Genomic DNA, 22,504 nt, shown 5'->3' with positions numbered 1-22,504 from the left:
GGGGGGGTGGAACGTGGCAGAAAGAGGACAGAGAAACAAGAAAACTCTCAGAGATTGAGAATGCACTGTGCCTTCACAATAAATATTCATTTGGTTATTCCAATCACTAAAACAATCTGCTTTTAAAAGGAAAGCATTTTTATAAAGCTGACAAGCACAATTTTTTGCCTAGCTTTCAGGTGTTGGATCTTACTTTATTTATGTGCAGCTGAGTAAGAAGTCTTTTGCTGCCACTTTTGTTGCTCACATAATTTGTGCTTGCATCTTAACCTTTTCTCTATAAAAAAAATAAAAACACAACAGATTGTGCACCTTAGCCCTACTTCACTGGAATGTTTTCCAATCCTTTACTCACATCCACATGCAGAACTCCATGGAGGTTACACCTTGGTCAAATAAAGAAATTACATACTCCCTTCTAACTCCCTAAAATTCTCCATCTGAAAATTCTCCTGCCAGCCTGTACATAGGGACCAAGAGATTTCTTAAGTTATTCTCAAGCTTAACACATCCCCTTAAATTAAAAGTAATTTGAATCTTTATCATAAGTAAGCTCAGAAATATACTGGAGAATAAACTTTGGGGTTACTTTATCCTCATACCTACAGCTTGAAGTTGACCATGTATAAATTTAAAACTGTATTTATAAATTCAATATTTAAATTGCCAGAAAGTTCTGTTTTATGTCAGTAGATCCTCCAGGAATATCAAAAGAATTAAATCTGCAGCATTTTTATCTTAGTTACTAAACGAATACTCAAACAGCCTGGAAAACAGATAGCAGAATCTAAATAATCAAGTATCATAGATTTTGTTGATGTTGATCCAGAAGGATGCTTCTAAAGTATTTTTACTGTCACTAGTCTTAAAAAAAAAACACACACAAAAACCACTTTCAAGCACATTTTTTCTAACAGGAAAAGGGGTTTATCCTCTGAACTGTCATGATATGGTTCAAATCACTGAAGGAAAAACAGAATTCATTTTCTAATTCTTCAGCTACTCTCCATTCAAAGATCCAACTCCTCAAAATTATTTACCACAGCTGTCCTCATCACTGTCATCCTCACAGTCGGCTTGACCATCACATCTTCTGGATGCCAGGACACACCTCCCAGAACGGCACTTGAAGTGACTGGGTGAGCATTCTGTCAATGACAAAGAACAGGGAGAAGCAAGACTCCCTAAGCTGCAATCTTAATCATCTCATGGGTACTTATTTATTTATCACTGTTCAAAAGAGTAAATGACAGGAATAGAAAGCTCACATGATACTAAACTGAAACCGTTTAAAGCAATCAAGACTCTTAACATTTGCACTCTGAATTATGTGGATAAGTATTTTCCAGAGTTCTCCTCTCACATGCTACCCCTGTCAAATTTCAAAGCTCTGCCAAATAACTGGCTAACAACTTTTAGATAGTGGGTATGGATTTTCTAGGTACTTTTGTCATTGTTGTGCTATTGTATGAAGCAGAAACAGATCATCTGATGTGTGGAAATGAGTATACGACATTCCCAGGATAAAAAAAAATAAAAATTGCACATTTTGGCAATTGTGTGGCTTTTTTAATTAATAAAACCACCTGGAAAAGTTTGCTAATTAACATTGACATTGCTTCTGCCTCATCTCCTGGATGGACAGTTGGACTGTGATCTTAGAGGTCTTTTCCAACCATGACAATTCTCTGATTCTGTGATTCTAATGATAAAAGGTACATGAACTCTATTGCCAACATTTAATAATTCATTATGAAGATAACTAACCTTACAATGCATACTCTCTTGGCCATCACTATTCTTGAATTCAGCACTGACTGGAGGAGAAATGAAGCAACTCAGCACATTCTAATGACTTGTCAATTAGAGCTTAAAATTGGAAAATCGCCTATATTTTGTAATCATAAACATTTCAAACGGTCACAGAATCTTAATTCCTCTTGTTACATGTGTTGATTTTTTTTTCAGAAATATTTATATAAGATTTCCAGTTTCCCATGGAAGACTTTCTGACCCCCATTGGTAGTCAGTAGAAATCTGTCACTGAATGAACAAAAAATTTTAGCAGTAAGTGAACTCAAAATAACTTCAATAAGAACAATAAAACCCCTTCCTTTTTCATTGGTTTTCCAGGAATATCTGTTTTCAGTGCTAAGATGATCGATAATCAAGGAATCAGCTTACCAGGCAGAGTCCCTCCACCTCAAGAATGAATTTTTTCTAAGTTAGGACTTTCACAATCAAACAGAATTTATCTCTAGAAATGGAACACACTAGTCCTGTATGCAGTAGTATATTTAAAACATGGCCGTCACATGTTAAGTTTCAAAGCCAAACGATCTAATAACACAGGAGGAAGGTTAAAAGACATTTGATACGTGAGAAAATTAACTCATTATTTTTCTTTAAATCACCCTGTTGTGCTACAATTTCACTTTTTCTTTCCTATACACTGCTGTGTAAAATTAGATAACTCCTTTCCACCAGCCCACTGCTGTAGAGGAAAATTATCTCCACATCTCTCAAAAGTCCCACAACAGAGGATTTCATTACTATGGTATTACATGTCTTTACAAAATTGTCACAGTGATATATGGCCACATGGACTTTGCTTGAAGAAGGAGTACTAACTGCTACGTATGCTTCGCTGGGTTTCCCTTATTCCTTCACTATTCTCACAGCAATGCTTCTTCACTAAAAGAGTTATAGACTACCCAGCTTTTGTCTGAGCAAGATCAAAACTGTGCAAAGATATAATCACAGTGTAGGAGGAGAAGAGTGAGAACTGAACACAACAGCATATTGCAGGCACACTCCATCTCACTAGTTTCCCAGCTACTTTACCAGCCTTTTGGCAAGAAAAAGAAAAGGCATGTCAGATGAGCACAGCAGAATGAAAAGCTGCATAGCTTCTCTCTTCATACATACCTAGAAGCACTTATGGCAATTTCGTTCTTTTGTTTCATATCCACACCCACAATGATTAGCATTATGGCTGAAGTAAAAAACTGAAGATGGTTTGGCACAACTCTACAAAACTTTTCCCAAAAAACCCACAAAGAGCAAACAATTGCTGGCAGAGATACCAACATTGCAACATTTTTCTCAGAGTTGTGGGGCTCAGCTTTCTAAAGGTTGCCAGGAGTCTGTCTCCTGGTTAGAAAAGCATTATTAGATCATCTAAATAGGTAAAAAAGTGAAGTATAAATACAAGCAAGCAGTAGATGTGGTGTAGGCAACAAATTTCAAACACTGATTTTCCCAGATTGAGAGTAATTGATCCTTACTTCAAATAAATGTCTTATGAGAACTTCCTCATATCAGCAAATTGTAGGTATCCAGATTCCCTGAAACACAGTTTGGAGTAATTTTTCCAATTTAAATCTTTTAATGAAAAAGTGAAGTATAAATACAAGCAAGCAGTAGATGTGGTGTAGGCAACAAATTTCAAACACTGATTTTCCCAGATTGAGAGTAATTGATCCTTACTTCAAATAAATGTCTTATGAGAACTTCCTCATATCAGCAAATTGTAGGTATCCAGATTCCCTGAAACACAGTTTGGAGTAATTTTTCCAATTTAAATCTTTTAATGTTAAAGAGGAGGTGGGGAAAAAAAAAAAAAAATCACTGTCTTTGGGAACCTAATTAAATATTTAATTTCATGCTCTATGTATTGATACCTTCTACATCTTCATCTGGTGTTAGACAAGTTTGGTTGTCTGAGTTCTCATCTGGAAACTGAGTGCAGTCAGTATCTTCTGGCCACTGCAAACCTACAATCCCAAGCACAGACTCGCAGCGCTCCTTAGACTGCACACATAAAGTCCTGAGGAGACAAAGTGAAATTGCTCAAAGTAACTTAGTGAAGTCTTTGAAATTCACAATTACTGGAAGTTAGAAATCCTAGATAAAGTTTAAGACAAAGATCAAGGGGAAATCAGTTAATCAGATGACCTTACATTAAAATAATTATATATCAAAGTTATGTTGCTACCGTTGAAACATTATTTTAAATAACTGTATGCAGACAACCCAAGTTAGAACATAAAAGGCAAATATAACTACTTACTATCATCCTCTTCTCTGTAAGGGATGGCAGAAAATCTTTTTTAAGAAACACTAACTGTCCTCCTTCAGGAAATCAAAGCCAAAAACATTTTGTACCAGTGAAATGTTACTTCTCTGGATGATGCTACCTCAGAAACTATGTGTTTTCAAAGGGATAAAATAGTCAAACCTGCAAACAGAAGTGTAAAGAACTCCCCAGGAAATTCAATAAAATTCAAAGTTTGAGGGAAAATCAAAGCATTGATCAACCTGAAGGTTTTCTCAGAACAACAGAATCTTGTATCACTTTTGCCTGTTTGAAGGCTATGAGGTCTCCCCAAGTCTTCTCATGTTTTTCTAGACTCAGCAATTCCTTTTATTGCACTTTTTAGATCCAGTTTTCTAAACCTATAATAATTTAGAGTCTCTCCTACCATTTCATAGAAAATTCTGTTTTGTTCTTATATGTTGAAAAATATTCAACAGTAGGATCACACCCATTTCTATTTTTTTCAGTTTCATGTCACTTTTAACTTGCCTTTTATTTAATTTGGTTTTCCATCTTCCCTTCATGGATGGCATTTCATTCCACTAATCTTCCTTTGATATTTTGACCAATGGATTTTAATTTTTTTTTTTCTGCAATAAGCTTCAAGAAATACAGTGACCAAACCCAAGCAAGCAGTTCCACTAAGGATCAATTATTTTATGCTCTTTTGAGAAAACAATACATTATTAATCTTCCCAATTTTTTTTTACCATTTAGTCAATTTACCATTTACCATAGCAGCTGGAAAGAATGGATTCTTGGATTGACACCAGTTAACCATGCTACAATTACAGATTACTTCTTCCCTTTTATGTCCTGCACAGTATCAAAAAGGTTAACTCATTCCACTTTATAACCTCAGCTTTCTGAATGCTGGAATTCAGAGCAGGGTAAGTGGAGACAGAAGTGCTGATCTCTTCTGCCTGGTATCCAGCAACAGGACGCATAGGAATGGTTCAAAGCTGTGCCAGGGGAGGTTTAGACTGGACAGCAGGAAGCATTTCGTCACTGAGAGGGTGGTTAAAGACTGGAACAGGCTTCCTAGGGAGGTGGCTGATTCCTCAAGCCTGTCAGCATTGAAAAGGCATTGGACAATGGCCTAAACAACATGCTTTAACTTTAGATCAGGCCTGAATTGGTCAGGCAGCTGGACTAGATCATCATTTTAGGCCCCTTCCAACTGAAACAGCCTTTTCTGTTCTATTCATTAGGTACATTTTGGAACTATTGAACTGCTATTCCTTTTCTTGGTTTGAATACTTGAGATACTAACCACACACATGCAATAAACTGCATTTTATGATAATTTAAAATATGGCTCTTTACCTCTTGCTCTGGAATTTCAAAGCAAAATTGCTGGCATTTTCTATGGAAGCAGAGAACTGAGAAAGACTAGTAAGACAGACAATGTCAATCAAGAATTAAATGAAGTATAGTGTAGTACCTGCAAGGTGGGATCCTCTGATTTGTGTGGGGATCACATTTTGGTACTAAGATTGTACAGGCAAAAAACATGAGGTACTTGTAGCAGTTGGTCTGAACCAAGGCTGGAAAAAGAGAAGATTCCCAGCTGATAGAGGCTTCCTTCTGCGTTCTGTGGCCCAGGTAGTTTGGATAATAAGTATAGTTGTAAGGTAAATTCATACAGATTTCTAGAGTAATTGGTTCACATTGACCTTTCACAGAAAGAAAACAAAAAAAGAAACACAAATGGTGTGAGATTAAATGAAATACAGATGGTAAATCAATGCTGGCTTCTCCGGATAACCTTCTTCTCTTTCATGTGCTTAGAGATGACCTCCATTTTTCCAGGGATGGAGGTGAGGCTGACTGGTTTGTAATTTCATGGATCTTCCTTCTGGCCCTTTTTCAACTCTCCCTTCTCCTCCTACACTTCAGCCACAGTTGCCCAGATGACTTTGGGTTTATGTTTTGATTTTTCCCCAGTAAGCATCTTTTCTTGATGTGCACAGAATATTACATGTTCATCAGTATTTTGTGATGAAACCCAAGTAAATGAAGACAAAAGTACCTGCAATGTTCTAAGTGTTTGTATACTGTAAGATTATTCAAAACTAAAGGGTAGAAAAAGCACATGTACCATTCTCTCTTCCATTATGCCTCATATTTATGGGGGTTTAGATAATTCTAGAAGAAAGTCTAGTCCACTGAAATGCCTCTGCAGGATAGCTCTTAACATGTTTTCAATACAATTACTATTTTCACACTGTGCTTAGAAAGCTTCTATCACATCATGTGTAGAAGTGTCAGATGTCTGAAAGGAATAACTTCGACTCTCCCACCCAGATTCCTACAGTGCACCAGCAGAATAATACACTTCAGGGGAACATGTGTCTGAATTAAAGTAACCCAAATGTTAATCTTTCCTGTTATTTATACTACATGTAGGTATAACCTGATGAGTGGAGAACAAGGGATAAAATCTATCGCATCTTTTATTCTAAATTAAAAAAAAATACAACCAAACACAAAAAACCAAAACCAACCCTCAAAGAGATTATGCCTAGGTTTAATACCTTCATGTATTTCTTATTAACTTGCTCTACCTACTGTGTAGGAATTAATTCCAAATATAGTAACAGAAGTGAATGGGACATTTCACAGAATCAGAATGGCTGAGGTTGGAAGTGACTTCTGGTGGTCATCTGGTCCAACCTTCCTGCTCAGGCAAGGCTGCCTAGAGCAGGTTGCGCAGAACCATGCCCAGACAGCTTTTGACTGTCTCCAAGGATGGAGTCTCCACAGCCTCTCTGGGAAACCCATGTTCAGTCACCCTCACAGTAAAAAAAGTTATTCCTTATATCCAGAGGAAACCTCCTCTGTGTTTCACTTTGTGCCCATTGCCTCTGGTCTTGTCACTGGGCACTAAAGTAGCCTGGCTCTGTCTTCTTTACACTCTTCCTTCAGGTATGTGCTCTGTTATCCCAAGTATGTCGCATCTGCATTATAATGCCAGTGTTAACTGATCACACATTATCACATGTGGAGAACATTCACCACATTTAATATTGCAAAATGTGGCCTATGCTTTGGAATTTTCCAACCAAATATTTCTTTGGGCCAGAAAATACTGCTTTGTCAAAACTGAAATTTTCCACTGGGATTCTCATCTCATACCAAAGATTAAGTAACACCAGTCAAAATATACACAGCAAGAATAGCATGAAAAAATACAATAGTACTTCCAGATGCTATGCAAGAAAAATCTCTCCCTTATTCTCTTGATGTTCCATGATTTATAAACAATTAAATACTTACTGGACCAGAAAACGAGGGGAGATGATCCAGAAGACTATGTCAGATTATGTGCTATTCCTGTTGAGAATTACAAACGGCTGCCCATAATGAGGGAACATCTTCACTAAAAATCTCATGGGTTTCTTATGACATGGAATAAGAACATTGTTTTAGAAGTCAAATTTCACACGTCAAAAAATGGTTTTTCACCATCTTGTAACATAACCCTAGCCCCTCAATTTTTTTCCAAAATTGTTGTCCTTAAGTACAATAGGATACAAAAATCTGCATTGATTGCGCAAAGAATTTGGAGCACAGGGCAAACTGCTTTAGACCACAAAAATTTTCATACTGACTTAAACTCAATAAGATGAGTCCTAGAAAGAAAAGTCCCCTTTCAGGTCTTTCTTACTGTCTTTTTGGCTCCCCAATATATTAAATGTATCAACATACTGGAATGAGGTCAGCAGAGGGCCACCAAGCAGGTAAGGGGACAGGATCATATGATCTACAGGCAAATGTTGGGAAAAGAGGGTTTGTTCAGCAATCAAAAAGGAAGGGTAAAGGGAGACCTTATTGCTTTTAACAATTACGCAATGGGAAGGTGTAGAGCAGACAGAGCCAGACCCCTTCAAGTGTGCAGGGCAGGTGACCTGAAATGACCCGAATTTGTATGACTTTATTAACATATCAACAAGTTTTAATTAATTCTGAATAGTTCTGAATACAGTTCTGTCCTAGTTTTGAAACCTAGTCAAATGTATTTATTTTGAGTATCTGTTCACAGTGCTGCATTGCCTAAGTGAGAAGGAGAACACTCAAAAGCAACCCTGCAGCAGATTTGCATGGAGTGGTATAGTTCAGGATATAGAAATGAAGATACAGAGTGCTGAAGATCCCAATCCTCTAAAATACCTATTGGTTTGGCCAGTTAGAATACCAAAATTATTCTTTGTAAAAGGGCTAAAAGTTCTCCAGACGACTAAACTAAATACTATGTTTTCTTATATTTTCAAAATAAACCACTAGCTTCTGCTTTGCACTTACACTATGTTGTTTAGTTTATGTGAAGAGTGAATGTCATTAAATGTTAAAGGTATAACTGTAAACACCCATTAAGAACATATCAAAAATTCACAAAAGGGAAAATATCTCCATGCCAAATGTTATGAGTATTTCCTAGTACATCAACAAGCAAGAGTTATCATTAAAGTCTTTTTTCAACTTTGCCCTTTTTAATACATTATCCTTACACATGTGTATTGGATAGTAAATTAAAGTATGACTTACTGTGCACTACCCTACATCTTCATTATACTCTAAAACACCCTATGAAGCATGTAACCTACTTACTGCAGTTTGTCTGGCTGTTTTGCATCTCACAGAGAGAAGTTCCACAGGGATCAGGACAGGATGTACATCTCTGGTCTCCCTCCTGACAAAGCGTTTGACCTGAGGAAAACTGACATTTACTGTTCCAATAATTTAACAGACTAATAAAAATGATTGGAGTGTAGTGATGAGAAAATACAGAGTATACATTACAATTCAGTATTTCCTTTACATAGCTGAGTAAGTACTCTAGAGCATTTCAAGTGCAGTAAGGAAGTGCTGTAACAAAAAAAACCAGTGTGCAGCACTGTTCAGATGTCACTTTTCTTTACCTCTGTTTAATACAAGCATTTGTATCCCATTTTCTGAATGAGATATATGGATCTCTGAAAGCCATTTACTATGATACTCTGGCAGAATATGAAAAGTCATGTAAACCAGATCTCAAAGGGAACAATAGTTCCTAGCTGAATAAGAATACATTCTGAAAATTATTCTTCAGTGCCATTCAGTTGATCTGCTTCTCGGTTTATGGTTGTTTTTGTGGACAATAAAAACCATACTGAAGAAAGGTCATCGGAGCTGAAGCTTTATTGTCCTTCTTTGGCTGGTTAAAAAATAACCCAAAAAAGGCTGTGGTACCTAAAGATGGAATTTAGAGTAACTAAAACTAGCACTTTACCACAAAGTTTCTGAGCACATTACCTGGGCACTTAGTTTCTCTGACAAATCCCTGATCTTCTCTCTGTCTCATACTGGTGATAGCTCCTTTACAAAACATGAAATTTCCTCTTCCCTATGACTTTCACAAAGTCAGTCATTTAATTTATTATTATGTAGGCAAAGGCTGAACAGTTTCAATTTTATAATCTTATCCTGCTTAAAATGTTTTATTGCAACTGTTGCTTACTGTTTGTGTTGCATTACTGTCCACAAACAGTAAACATTCAGTCATGGCATCCTTATATTGGGCATATGGAAGATGTTGAAGAAACATCTTGGTTCAATGGCCTTGACAGCAACCTTGTCCCAAAGAACTGATGATGCAGTTCTATCTGTTCAAAATTGTGTATATTTATTTAATCCATGTTATATATTGAAGCAATGGAGGTACTTTCTTTTGCCATAGCAATTGACTGTCTTATTTCATAGGTGCATCTGATTGCAAAGTAGAACTTGAAAGGTAGGGAAAACCTTTTGACTTCTAAAGCTATCACAAACCTTTACATTAACATTGATTTTTAAAATTTGCTCCAACTCCTTCTGATCCCACAGTAGAAGAGTTTCTCAACTCTTTAAAAAATCCCTGTGCTACAGTGTAGATTCTTTTGACCCTAGCACAGTCAATGCTGAATTTCTATAAACACAGTCTACTCTCTCTTGTGAAGGGATCATACAACCAGCTGTGAGTACATCTATATTAGATTTGTATTTTCGTAAAATGAATGAAATCAATAATGTTAATTGATGCCATAACTTAAATTTCCTTAAGGCGTGTAGTGACAGAGACCATTCTTCTCATTCAGATATAGATGAAGCAATGGTCATTTTTAATCCCTATGTGTGCATACTTGTACTATTACATAAAGTCTCTGTATCTTTCTATAGGCAAGTGGCAAGTCACTGCATCTTGACCTCAAATTCAATGCTAATTTCACATATTTAATGTTTGTAACAAAACCAATACTCCAACTTCACCGCCTCTTACGCAAACTGTTCGCTTTGTAGATCAGAGAAGTCTTTGTATTAAGTTCATGTCCTATTACATTTTGTGTAGTTGCTGGAATCAACAACATATGTAAGAAAAGTTACAAACCATAACTCTGCCTTGCTTTTACATGAACTTTCCAAGGAATTAAAGAGGAATTATACAAGTGAAGTCCAATTCTGTCTACATGTTCTCATGTAAATCGTGTACACACAGGTTGCACAGAGGAAGAATTTTGCTCTACATAATAGTGCAAAATACTATATAGAGTTTTCTTGCACATTGAAAAATGAATAATTAGAACAAGGAAAACTTTCATATTTAAAAGCTTTGCAGTTTAATGCTATGTGGAAAAATCTTTTAGCATATACTGATATAGCTGATTACATAATTACCACCCTATCCTACTCCTCAGTATTTAGTAGCCTTGAATCTGTCTATGTTCATCTTAAAAACAAAAAAAAAAAAAAAGAAAAAAAGAAAAAAAATTAACCATTTCTTCAGCATCCACAGAGGTGAAAAGTAGTGAAACAAAACTTCTCACTGACTTGCACTCCAGATCATGCATGAATGATTTCAGTGAAATTCTTTTACTAGTGATACACAAATTTAACAGGTTTAAGGTGATTGAATTTGAAAAGTTGAAATGGGTGTTTACAGAACGCTCTATACAGTTTTGTACTTTTTAATTTAGCCCATTCTCCTGCCTCATCTCCTTTATATTAAATAGTTTCATTACCAGCAAGAGAAATGGAGGATAATTGAATTCATAAGACTGAGGTTGGACATCAGGAAAGATAAAGAAAAAGCTTGAGCATTTTATGAGATCACACAGTCAGAACTAAGGACAAAACTTTGTCCTCAGTTTTTAGATTGCCACAGTCAGAACTGGAAGAAATTTAATGCAAGACTTTTTTGCAGCATCAACATTAATCATGAAGAAGAACAATAATAATTTCTGTGCTTCAACTAGTCAGCTATTTTTTTTTTAATTAAGATGTTTAAACTGTACTAGGAAGATCCTGAGAACTTAAGAACAGAAGGGACTGAGTTGACAAGCTTATGAAAGGATTTCTTCTAGACTGGCTTCCTGAAGGAATGAGGCTTACCTAATCACACTGTGTATTTATCTTATGATAAGTTTGTTCTATGCTAATAGCTCTTGAATAAGCTGTCCTATTACCACTACATCTGACAGCACGACACTTTTCTAAATAAAGTGAGTTCCTTTAATTTATTAAAAACAAGATTTGTAAGACAAATATGATAATTTTTGCATAGAAGGAAAGGCTGCAATCTGAACCTATCTATACCTGACCAGAAACAAGAGAACTATGTGTGAAAAAAATACCTTCAAATGCTGAAGCCATTACAACAAGATATCTCTTTCTGAGTCTCAAAATATAGAAAAAAACCACAATTTTTTGGAAACTATGTTCCAGGACTCAAGAAATGGCCTGGTTTCCTTTTCTTTCGTACAATCCACCATGAGACAGCTATTAAGTAGCTGTGAAAATTTACATTCTCATATATTTTCCCTTACTCACAATATATCATTAGTTTACTTAAGAAAACATCCTTTCCCTGATTCCCAAGTTCTGATGAAAATTCCTCCTCAAACAACACCAATTCATGTGATATTAGCTTGTAATTGCTGTAGACAATGTGAATATGTATGAATTAATTTCAAGTAACAGATGATCATGTCAGATAACCATGTACTATGCTAAATATCACCTCCATTTCTTTAACTTTTTACATTTTTAAGGTCTAATAGAACTCTGCTTCTAACTTCCGGTGTGAAAGCAGACTCCAACCAGCCTTAGCAAGTGTTATTTGAAAGGCAAAGAAAGTAAATGGTAGGTTTGTGTGGGATATCCTTACTTTCACTGCAGTTTTCTTCATCACTTCCATCTTTACAGTCATTATCTCCATCACACTGGAATGCACTAGGAATGCACTGCCCATTTCTGCACTCAACCAGACCCTGACTGTGACATGCTAGAAAGAAAAAGAAGAAAATTTCCTGATCAACTTAGGTCTTAATTATTTTTTTATATCAACTTCGAGTTGCTTCAGGAGGAGCTGATAACACTGCTTAGCGCTGAAGGTCACTAGACAGTTTTCATTATATGTAGGTTATGTTTCCAATATCTTACAGCTGTGCTGATATTTAACTGCAGGGTCTGAGGTTATTTATGTCAGGTATTAACAAAAGGCTGATACGAAGGTTTAGCTTTCCAAGAAAAAAAAAACAAAAAACAAAAAAAAAAAACACAAAACAAACAATTTTTACTCATAAAAATTTGTTTGCACACTTACTTACATTCCTTTATTCAGATTAGGTACCTAAATTTCAGAGAAAATTGTACGATAGTAGTTGCAAGGTCAAGCACAGAATGGCAGGAAGAATCAAAAGCAGCATAAGCATATGTCTTATGTGAACCTTAATCACATTAAAACATGTGCTCATTCCTAAGGCTTGATTTTGCAACCTCAGCAAAGTTCTAGCATCATTGTTTTGCAGATATACAGCATCATCATTGGAACAGACAGAAGTCCAGACTCTGACAAGGTATGACAGGTTACCTACAGACACATTAGAAAGCTGTCACAAACTCAGAGTGCCTGCAGGTCACGAGGTTATATACACTAATTAATTACTTTCTAGTGGGAAAATTACAATTAACAAAATGCTAATTCTGTAATTTGCAAGAAGCTGAAACACAAGGCAATGCTGATACTTTTCAACAATTAAGTTTAATTTGCTGCAGCTGTCTATCAAAAGGGATATTTGCCAAGTGAGAACTTCTGAAATCAAATAAGCTTACAGTTTTGCCTGTAAATATATTACTTATATCTAGTTTTTTATTTTTAAAGAAAGACAAACTGATATAGAGATTAATGGAACTTACAGCAATTTATTTCATCTGATTTGTCTATACAGTCATGGTCACCATCACATACCCAATCAGCTGTTATACATCTCCCATCTCCACACTGATGATGTGTCACTGGATTACAATCTAAATAAAATGCAAATTTGAGAACCAAACAAAAGATGACAAAATACCATTTGTATAATTCATATTATTGATCAATTGTATAAGCTACTCATTCTCACTAATGAGCCACAGTGCATTAGTAAATTACACTACAAGATTTTCTGTACCTGCAGATTTTTTTGCAGATGGTAATTACATATGTTCTGAATTCTATTCCCTATATAAAAAGTGATGTCCTCATTCCTTCTCTCAGTTGCACAGTTGTTTCCATTTGCAAGTAAACAAATTTTTAAGATTTGTTCAACAGATTAAAAGATCTGACTTTCCCTTTTATGGAATGATTTTCAGTTAGCCAATATTTTAAGTTGCCATCAGAGAAAATAACTGTCGAGATTTATCTTTTTAATAAGAAGTAATAAAAAATAAAAATAAATGTGTCTCAACTCTTAGCTTTGGCACTTAATCAGAAACTATGTTTTTTGCATACACTCAGAATTTTCCGTAAGAATGATCTACCAAGAAACTGTTCTAATCTCCATTTTACTCCTTCCACCTGAATGCTTCCACAAATAAGAAAAAGCATTCTGTTGAGCAGGCTGACTTTACATCAAAATAAATAGGGAGCACAGACACAGTCCAGTCTCCCAAATCTGCACTGAAACCTATTTATAGCCTGTACAAAACGTTAGATTTTAAATTTTATATAGAAAAAAACTGTCTCAAAATAGGAACTGTAGCAGTCAGATTAATGCTTAGGGAAGTCTTTAATCAAAGATGATTTATGAAAAAAAAACAAAACACCAAATAACAACGCAAAGCAACCAAACCTGACAAAAAAAAGTAGTGTATCTTAGAGTATGTTTAATTTGAAGAAGAAACATAAACCAAATCTCAGGGAAAATGAAACAGGTTTTAAATTCTCTGTGCTTTTCACAAAGCAAAATAGAACTGAGAAAGAATATTTTAATTACTAGAGAATTATTTTAGAGCATTTAATTTTTCCTCGGGTGTAGTGCCAGGAGTAAAAAGAGGGATAAAAAACCAGGGTTTTCAAAGTTTTCCAATATTTATTTCTAATATTTCAAATAATCTTCCAATGTGAAGCTTATTCTTTTTTATGGCAAAACTTTTTTTTCCTATGAAAGTTAATGTAGGTAAGAAGACAAATATAAGGAGGCAAAATACACCAAGGTGACTGAAAACAAGATTTTAAAAGGAACAGTATTTGAGTATCAAAGCATACACATTCACTATGAAGCTTATGTAAAAAAAGTTCAGCTAGAAAACAGTTGCCATCACCACTGCATGATGGCAAGTTAGCAAAAAAGTAGCCCTAACAGCCTGAAAGAATTTAAAACAAGTTGCAAAACACAGTATTTCTTTTAAATACCATTAGCTTTAAAATACAGATCAACCCAGAAATCTCCTTTAAACCTTTTCAAATTGTGTATAGAACTTGTGAGCTTTCTCCCAAAAAGAAAAACAGCAGGGTATTTTAATAAAAATTGCTGGCTTAGGCAATACTGCTGTCTTAAAGACCATAGAAAAGCATAAGACTTTAATTTACCACAGTTCTGTTCATCACTGAGGTCTCCACAGTCATCGTATCCATCACAAACAAAGGTATAATTTAGACATTTTCCCGTGTTGCAGCGAAATGCATCATCACTGCAGTCTGCAAAACAAATTTTTACAAAATGTTAACATGACATTGCAACTTTCATAGAAACTATGATCTGGAATGTATTGACTAAAACAAGATTAGGTAAAGATACCCTACAATTTACAGGTCTGCATTAATTCAGAACGTGTATCAGTTTATTAGACTTTAATATGAAAGAACAAGAAAAATCAAAACCACTTTTAGACATTTTTATTCTGTTGCTACCAATTGCTTTTGTGGTCAATACCATGAGGAGAACGTGCTTTGGCTACACACATGGACCAAAATACTTAATTTATACACACAAACTTCTCAAGAAAAGTTATGTGTTTCATGGGCTAGATTGCTAGGACAGTCTTAAGAACCTGATTAAGTGGAGCTGAAGCTTCTAATACCAAAATTGAGGATTCTGAGCCTGCCTTTGATCTTACAATGGTTTAAATGAGCTTTATGCTTTACACAGTTCTGAGCTCAGAATATGGCTTGATGCTGTCTCATCAAGGAATTCTTAGCACTGTCAGCCCTAAGTGAGTTGTGCTTTCTTTTATGCCTAAGGCCTTCAATAAAACCCTAATAAATATCCACTGAGAATACCCAAAATGCCTGAATAATATCAGGTTCAATAGAAACATGGAATCTACACTGTAGTTAGGAAGGAGGGGAGAAGAAAAAATAGGGTTGGTGATGTCTGGTCTCATTGGCAATAACTTTTGATTACAAACACATAATTGGGAAGTGAGTGGCCTGTATTCACATTCCTCTAGGCTACTCCTTTACATCTGGGTCTTCCAGGTAGAATACCAGGATATAGAACAGCAGGGTGGGAAATCCCTCTTCTGGTTGAAGCTATGCCACTGAATTAAAGTTCTTTGTGCCCTTACTCTTTGTGCCCTTACTTTCAGGTAAGTCCTTCTTTGGTTTTGCTGTTTCTTCTGTGTAATTCAAGAAGTTCTTATTTGAACTCCACTCCCTCTCCCAAACTTTTACCAAGTTAAAGTAAAAAACATCCTCTGCCTATAAACCTTGTATCATGTAACAGAAAGGATTTCTCTTACAAGCAATATTAACTCATTAGATTTATAATGCTTATTTTCTCAAGATATATAACGCTTTTATTCTTATATTCCTAATTTCTTCTTTTCCCATTTCAAATGGAACCTGAGAGCCACAGTCTTGCAGGCATTTTTTAATTTATTAGCATATATTGAAAGTTGTAGTTAACACTGAAAGGAAAAATTCAACAATTAAAACATGCAATGCTTATTATGTAACAGAAATTCTATCAACCTCCATTAAATAAATTGTAGGCTATTAAAGCAAAAGCAAGCTCTAGTCTCAGTCATACTGAGAACAGGAGAAAATTGCAGCCATCATTTATTCCTTGGAGTATCCCAAATACAATCTATCAGCAACTTCCTTAAAAGCAACTTTGTGAGTCTCAGAATGCCTAGGCTCTTAAATCATTAATTAGAACAAATCTTTTGAGGCGAGTCTAAACTGCACAGTCTGAAACTCAACCCCAGGTCTGGGGTTTCCAAAGTCTGAATGCACAGAATTATTTTGTGACATCATGTCCTACTATAGTAACTATTTAGTCATTGTTCCACCTTTTCCTTTTTTCTTTCTGTTTGGTTTTTTTTCCCATTGTTTTCCTGCTGTAGATTTGCTCAACTTTTCTAAAAGTCTCAGTAGTCCAAGGATGATTTTTTTTAAAAAAAACAGTCCCAACACATAGGAGCTCTAAAGATGCATGCTACAGCAGAGAAATAAATAAGAAATTAAGATATTAAACATATATATTATTTTTTATTTTCTACTGCACCATCTACTGGGACTTATTGAAATAAACCACATCTAGGGTTGAGGTCAAGAGAACTTTCTAAACAGATGATATTGCATCTGCTGTAAAATCAATGTGAAGGACTGTGAAAAACATACAACTAACAGTTTTCAGTTCTGATCAGAAATGCTCTTTTGATGCCTGATATTGATCCATTAAAAAAAAAAAAAAAAAAAAAAAACAAAAAACCACACAAAACAAAGCCCCCAAATACTTCTAATTTCCACATAACTCCTTGCAGAATTCTTCCAGGAATAAAATTTGATAGACCAAAAACACATGCTGTGGTCACAGTGAGCAAAGGTAAGCACATTCAATGGCAACTGAGAGAGACCAAATGTCAATATACACAATTACTATGCAAAGCTCCTACTCTTTACCAACAGCCTTTGTTAGTTTTTACATTTCCCTGAATGGATTCAGTGCTTCAGCAGAAGACTGCAAGGTTTAAGAAACTTACTGCAATGGACCTCATCGCTCCAATCATCACAGTCATTGTAGCCATTACACTGCAGTTTCCCTGGGATGCAGATCCCACTGGCACACAAGAAGCTCTCCTCTCCTCTGCACAGTGCTGGAAAAAGAGAAGAAAATAAAGAATACATGTTAAACTTTTCAGGGTAAAAAATAAGAGCAGAAATGAAAGATAAAAGAATGAGTTGTAAATTATGCACTTAAGCACCAAACCCCAAATTAATTAAATTCAAGAAAGTGTAAACTGGCATTTTCACCTAACTTTTGTTATTTCAGAAATAGTTTTCTATTATGTTATGTTTAATCTGCCATCAACTCTAAAAAGCAGCTGTATGGAGTAACTGTTAAAAACTAACCTTAGGATGGTATTAAACAAGCTCTTTTTTTTCCCCCATTAAATAGATGTATTGGATTAAATATCCAACAAAAGTTACTACAGATGGGTCTTCCCAGCCTAGGTGTTCAGGAGAACGATTGCCAGGTTGCGACTTAAAAGTGTCATAGCACAGACACCTTTCTAGAGGGTGAAGGTTTCCTCAAACATTCTTAGAAGTGGCTAAACAACAGAAGAAAGTCATCATTGCTATTTGTTATATGGGGAATTGAGATACATAAAGACAAAAAAAAACACCATAGAGTTTTAGGTATTCCACTGGAGCTAACTTGCAGGGACATAATATTCAGATAGAGGCAACTCATAATATCTTCACATTCAAGCCCTTCAAGGCACTAAAAATATAAAGATGGTGATCACCATTAATTTGTTTAAACATTAGTCCACACAATAGAGACCAAAACTCCAAGCCTTCACTTTAAAAAACATTGGCTGAGAAAAATTCCTGTAAAGGATACACATGGGGAAAGATATCAAGTGAAAATTCCATGGGGATGCAGAGTAAAGATGTTAAGTAGAAAAGAAAATATTCCATACAGAACCTGGTTGATAGTTCATTTACTTTTTTTTCAAAAGCCCCCTTTAACAGCCAGGCTACTCAACAAAGCTAAACAAGTAAGTTTCACCTCCAGTAAAAGATCAGGAAAAACAAACAAACAAACATCATCTTGATTTTAAACATACGTATCTGAAATGAGAAATACCTTTCAGAGATGGAGGGAAAAAAATCCTGTCACTTTGCCAGTGTAAAGTTATTAAAATGTATCCATGTGTGAGAACAGCAAATTAAAACAATTCAATCTCATGAAAGTTCAAAATTCTACTCATAGAAATTCCACTGTAATTCAAACTTTGTATCCAAGTTTGCCAAGAACAATAAAGATCTCTAATTGTAGCTTTCAACCATGACACAAATTACAGGTATGAAAAAAACACCCATTTCAGCAGCAGCAGCTATAGATTCTCTTCCTCTATTAAAGTCATTTTTCCCCTGATCACAACATAGCTCCATATTTCTAATTTTAAAGTGCCTACATTTGCATTTTTCCTATTTCTATATGAAAACTCACTTCCTCTTTCTTCTCCCTTTATTCTCTGAACCTGATGCTTAACAAAATCTGGAAAGTGTGTTTAAAATCTATATCTCAAAAGGAAAAAAAAAAAAGCAAATTGAGTATTCTCATAATAATTTTGTATTCTTCATAACATGTCTACCAACAAATATATTCATACAGAATACATTTTTAAATTAAGAAAAAATAACCAAATATCTAATTATAGAATTTTTAGTATTGTGAGCTTTTATTACCTCATTTTGGCACTGCAGTAAATAATAGCACAAAGGTAGCATGTAACATAAATTTCAGATTAATTAATAAATCAACCACTATGATGATGTTTCTGTCAACATTTCACTTGGTGCTGCAGTCAGTAGAATTCCTAGTATATGGCATTATCCTTAACAGTAAAGTATTAAGCACAATTGTGTTGATTAAGCACGTTCTTGAGCAAACAAAAACTGAGCTTAAGTGAAATATCAGTAACAAACTCATACACTGCAAATGTCTCATTTAAACTCTTTCCGGAGCCAACATTTCGCTTACAAAAGGAGGGAAAGTGATTTTTAATCTCTCTAATCTCATTAAATAGCCCTGAGCATACAAGAAATCTCATTGTAAATGTCTTCATAAGAATAGAAATATATAAATAAAACAAAATGGAAAGCAAAGTGGTGCTGATGAAATCTGGCAGTGTTTCACAAAGCATGCAGATACAATTTAAGGATATAAAATATGAAAGGTAGAAAGAGATGACAAACACAAAGTAATAAATATTGACTCTCCAAGATGCTACATCAATTTTTATCTGCTTTTTTGGGTTTTAAGCTATACTGTTTCATAGAATTTCAGGAATTCATTATTTATTAATGTATCTTTTGATTTTACAAATGTATCATGGAAGAAAATTAGATGGAAACTGTTTTATTCGTATCTCAAACACGTTTTTTATCTTACAGTGATTTAGACTGCAGGGTAGCAAGCGTTACACCTCTTTTTTTTCCACATATGAAAAGCTGAAGGATAGAAGGCCCAAGTTATTTGTCCAATGACAAACAAGGAATCAGGTGAACAATTCAAAGTGGTTTCTACTTATAGAAGTGTATTCCTGAAATTCTAAACCTAAATCAGAAACAAAACCAGAAAAAACAAACCCAACAACAAAGGTCATCTCTCTGTTCTGACAAAGTAACACTCTTACACCTTGAAGCATAGAATCATAGAACTATTGAGGTTGGAAAAGACCCTTGCAATCACTGAGTCCAACCATCATCCCTACTCTATGAAGTTCTCCCCTAAACCATATCCACCAACACCACATCCAAACAACCCTTAAACACATCCAGGGATGGTGACTCAATCACCTCCCTGGGCAGCCTATTCCAGTGTCTAGCCTCTCTTTCTGTGAAAATAAATTTCCTAGCATCCAGTCTAAACCTCCCCTGTTGCAGCTTGAAGCCATTCCCTCCTGTTCTGTTGCTAATTACCTGTGAAAAGAGACCAGCACCAACCTCTCTACAGTGACCTTTCAGGTAATTGCAAAGACTGATGAGGTGTCCCCTCAGCCTTCTCTTTCTCAAACTAAACATTCCCAGCTGCTTCAAGTGTTCTTCATCAGATTTATTCTCTAGGCCCTTCACCAGCTTCATTGCCCTCCCCTGTACTTGCTCCAGCACCTCGATATCTCTCTTGAACTGAGGTGCCCAAAACTGGACACAACACTCCAGGCGTGGCCTCCCAGTGCTGAGGACAGGGAGGCAATCACCTCTCTACTTCTGCTGCTCACGCTATTGCTAATATAAGCCAGGATGCCATTGGCTTTCTTGGCCACCTGGGCACATTGCTGCCTCATGTTCAGCCGCTTGTCAATTAGAACCCCCTAAGTATTTGTTTCTTACAGTACCTTAAAATATTGTAGATGAATGTTCCTGACTATTACTATTACTCTCAATGTGGTGCTCCAATTAAATCCCTCTTATCCAGGTTAAAACAGGCTAAGAGCTCCTGTGGTAGCATCTTCAAACATTTGAAATAGCTCACTAATTATACATGCATTTAGCCCTTTTATGCCCTTGAACATTGAAGGACATTTATCAACATGTACAATAATTAATTTCTATGTTTTTGCCAAGGAGGGAGATGACCTGGGTTATCAGCAATTGTTTTCCTGCTCTTAACTTCTCCCCACCCCCCCTAATAACTTTTCTAAGCAGAAATCCTTCTCTTCTAACCAGAATCCTTCCCTTCTCCAGGCTTAACAAACCCAACTCTCCTGTCTCCATGGGAGAGATGCTTCAGCTCTCTCATTATCTTTGTGAGTGCTCTTCTGGACTTGGTTCAACACTCACAATTAATGACTGCTAGTCACTCATTGTTCGTTGCTAGTTACTCCCACGTTCAAAGCACAACCCCTTACCATACTTCTGCATTTACACTACAGCCTCTTACCTTACTTGTTATTTGAACCTGACATGAAGACAAAATTATTATACTCCTAACTCCTATGATGCTCATCACTATGATACCAAAGGCACCAATACTTATATGGTTACAACATCCCTGTGATCTAAAAGGATGGCTTTATTCCAATTTTACAAAGGGAAGTTCAGGCATGGAAAAAAACAATGCATTTTTAGAAATACTTGCTTATGGTTCTCTCCCCTTTGGAGAGAGATATTAGACCTATTTTTTTCAGCATATTTAGCATGTATTTATGTGGCTTTCACCACAGCAACGTGCCCAAAATCAGGAACCTACAAAAGACTTGTAGATCTTGTTCAATATTCCTGGATAGCATTCAAATGCCTTCAACTAGACACAGTCCTTCATTGTATATTTTGCTTCCTCAGCCATCACAAATGTTCCTACAGGTGAACGTAGGTATGGACAACAACCTCCTTTACTTCATGACCACTCAAAACATGTCCTAACAGAAGGAGAGACTCCAACTGGTAAAAAGATTTTATCCAATAATTGAAGGCTATATCATTATGCATATTCAGAAAGCACAAGGAGATAACCCAGGATACACAATCTTCTCTGTAGCATTAACTAACATTGAGAGATACACTGTATAACCTCTCCTAAGGTAGTTCTGAGTGTTTAACGTCTTAGGTTTTTTAAATAGAACTGAATAGCAATTTTCACCATACTATTTCTTCTTGTTTATTGTTACCAAGAAGTCATTAATGAAGCTAGAACCCGCAGATGGACCATACAATCCTCTGTCACTTAGGCTCATGGGATGATGCATATCAACAGTAAAGTGTATCAGTTCTGGGCTCATTTTTACAGCCCACAAAAGGAGATGAACTTGAACTTTAGCTTGTGTAACATACTGTTGCTTCTAATAACAATCCTGTATTTACTAGACCTTAGCAAAGAAAAAGTCAGCAGAATGTTTTCAAAAGGCCTATTACCTTTCTCCTACCTTCTTTCCTTGAAACAGCTCATCATTTCTGATGCAAAACAAAAAAGCCACAAATCAATATAAGTCGGAAAAAAATTCAGCCTAAATGATTACAGTACAGAAAAACTATAACAATATATAGTTGACATCCAGATAATAGTAATGTGAAGGAACACAAATGTTAACAGAACAAGAAATAATAATTTCATCCTAGAGCTTTTCCTACACAATAAAAAATATATTACTAAACAGGAACTCAAGAAC

General features: G+C 35.6%; 1 protein-coding gene across 1 annotated transcript in view; it reads right to left on the bottom strand.

The window, feature by feature from the left end:
• Positions 1-22,504, bottom strand: part of CORIN (corin, serine peptidase) — a 115,114-nt gene that overhangs the window by 25,130 nt on the left and 67,480 nt on the right. Inside the window, exons 5-11 of the mRNA XM_010006141.1 lie at positions 17,366-17,479; positions 14,970-15,077; positions 12,282-12,398; positions 8,711-8,809; positions 5,544-5,775; positions 3,684-3,829; positions 1,041-1,148 (exon numbers count right to left, since the gene is read on the bottom strand). Coding sequence (XP_010004443.1) covers positions 1,041-1,148; positions 3,684-3,829; positions 5,544-5,775; positions 8,711-8,809; positions 12,282-12,398; positions 14,970-15,077; positions 17,366-17,479 — 924 coding nt within the window. The remainder of the gene's footprint in view (positions 1-1,040; positions 1,149-3,683; positions 3,830-5,543; positions 5,776-8,710; positions 8,810-12,281; positions 12,399-14,969; positions 15,078-17,365; positions 17,480-22,504) is intronic.

The sequence above is a fragment of the Chaetura pelagica genome, unplaced genomic scaffold, assembly GCF_000747805.2.
Source record: "Chaetura pelagica isolate M959 unplaced genomic scaffold, ChaPel_1.0 scaffold189, whole genome shotgun sequence".
Taxonomy (NCBI): Eukaryota; Metazoa; Chordata; class Aves; order Apodiformes; family Apodidae; genus Chaetura; species Chaetura pelagica.
Note: the sequence above shows the minus strand (reverse complement) of the source record. Positions and strands in the feature narration are given on the sequence as shown.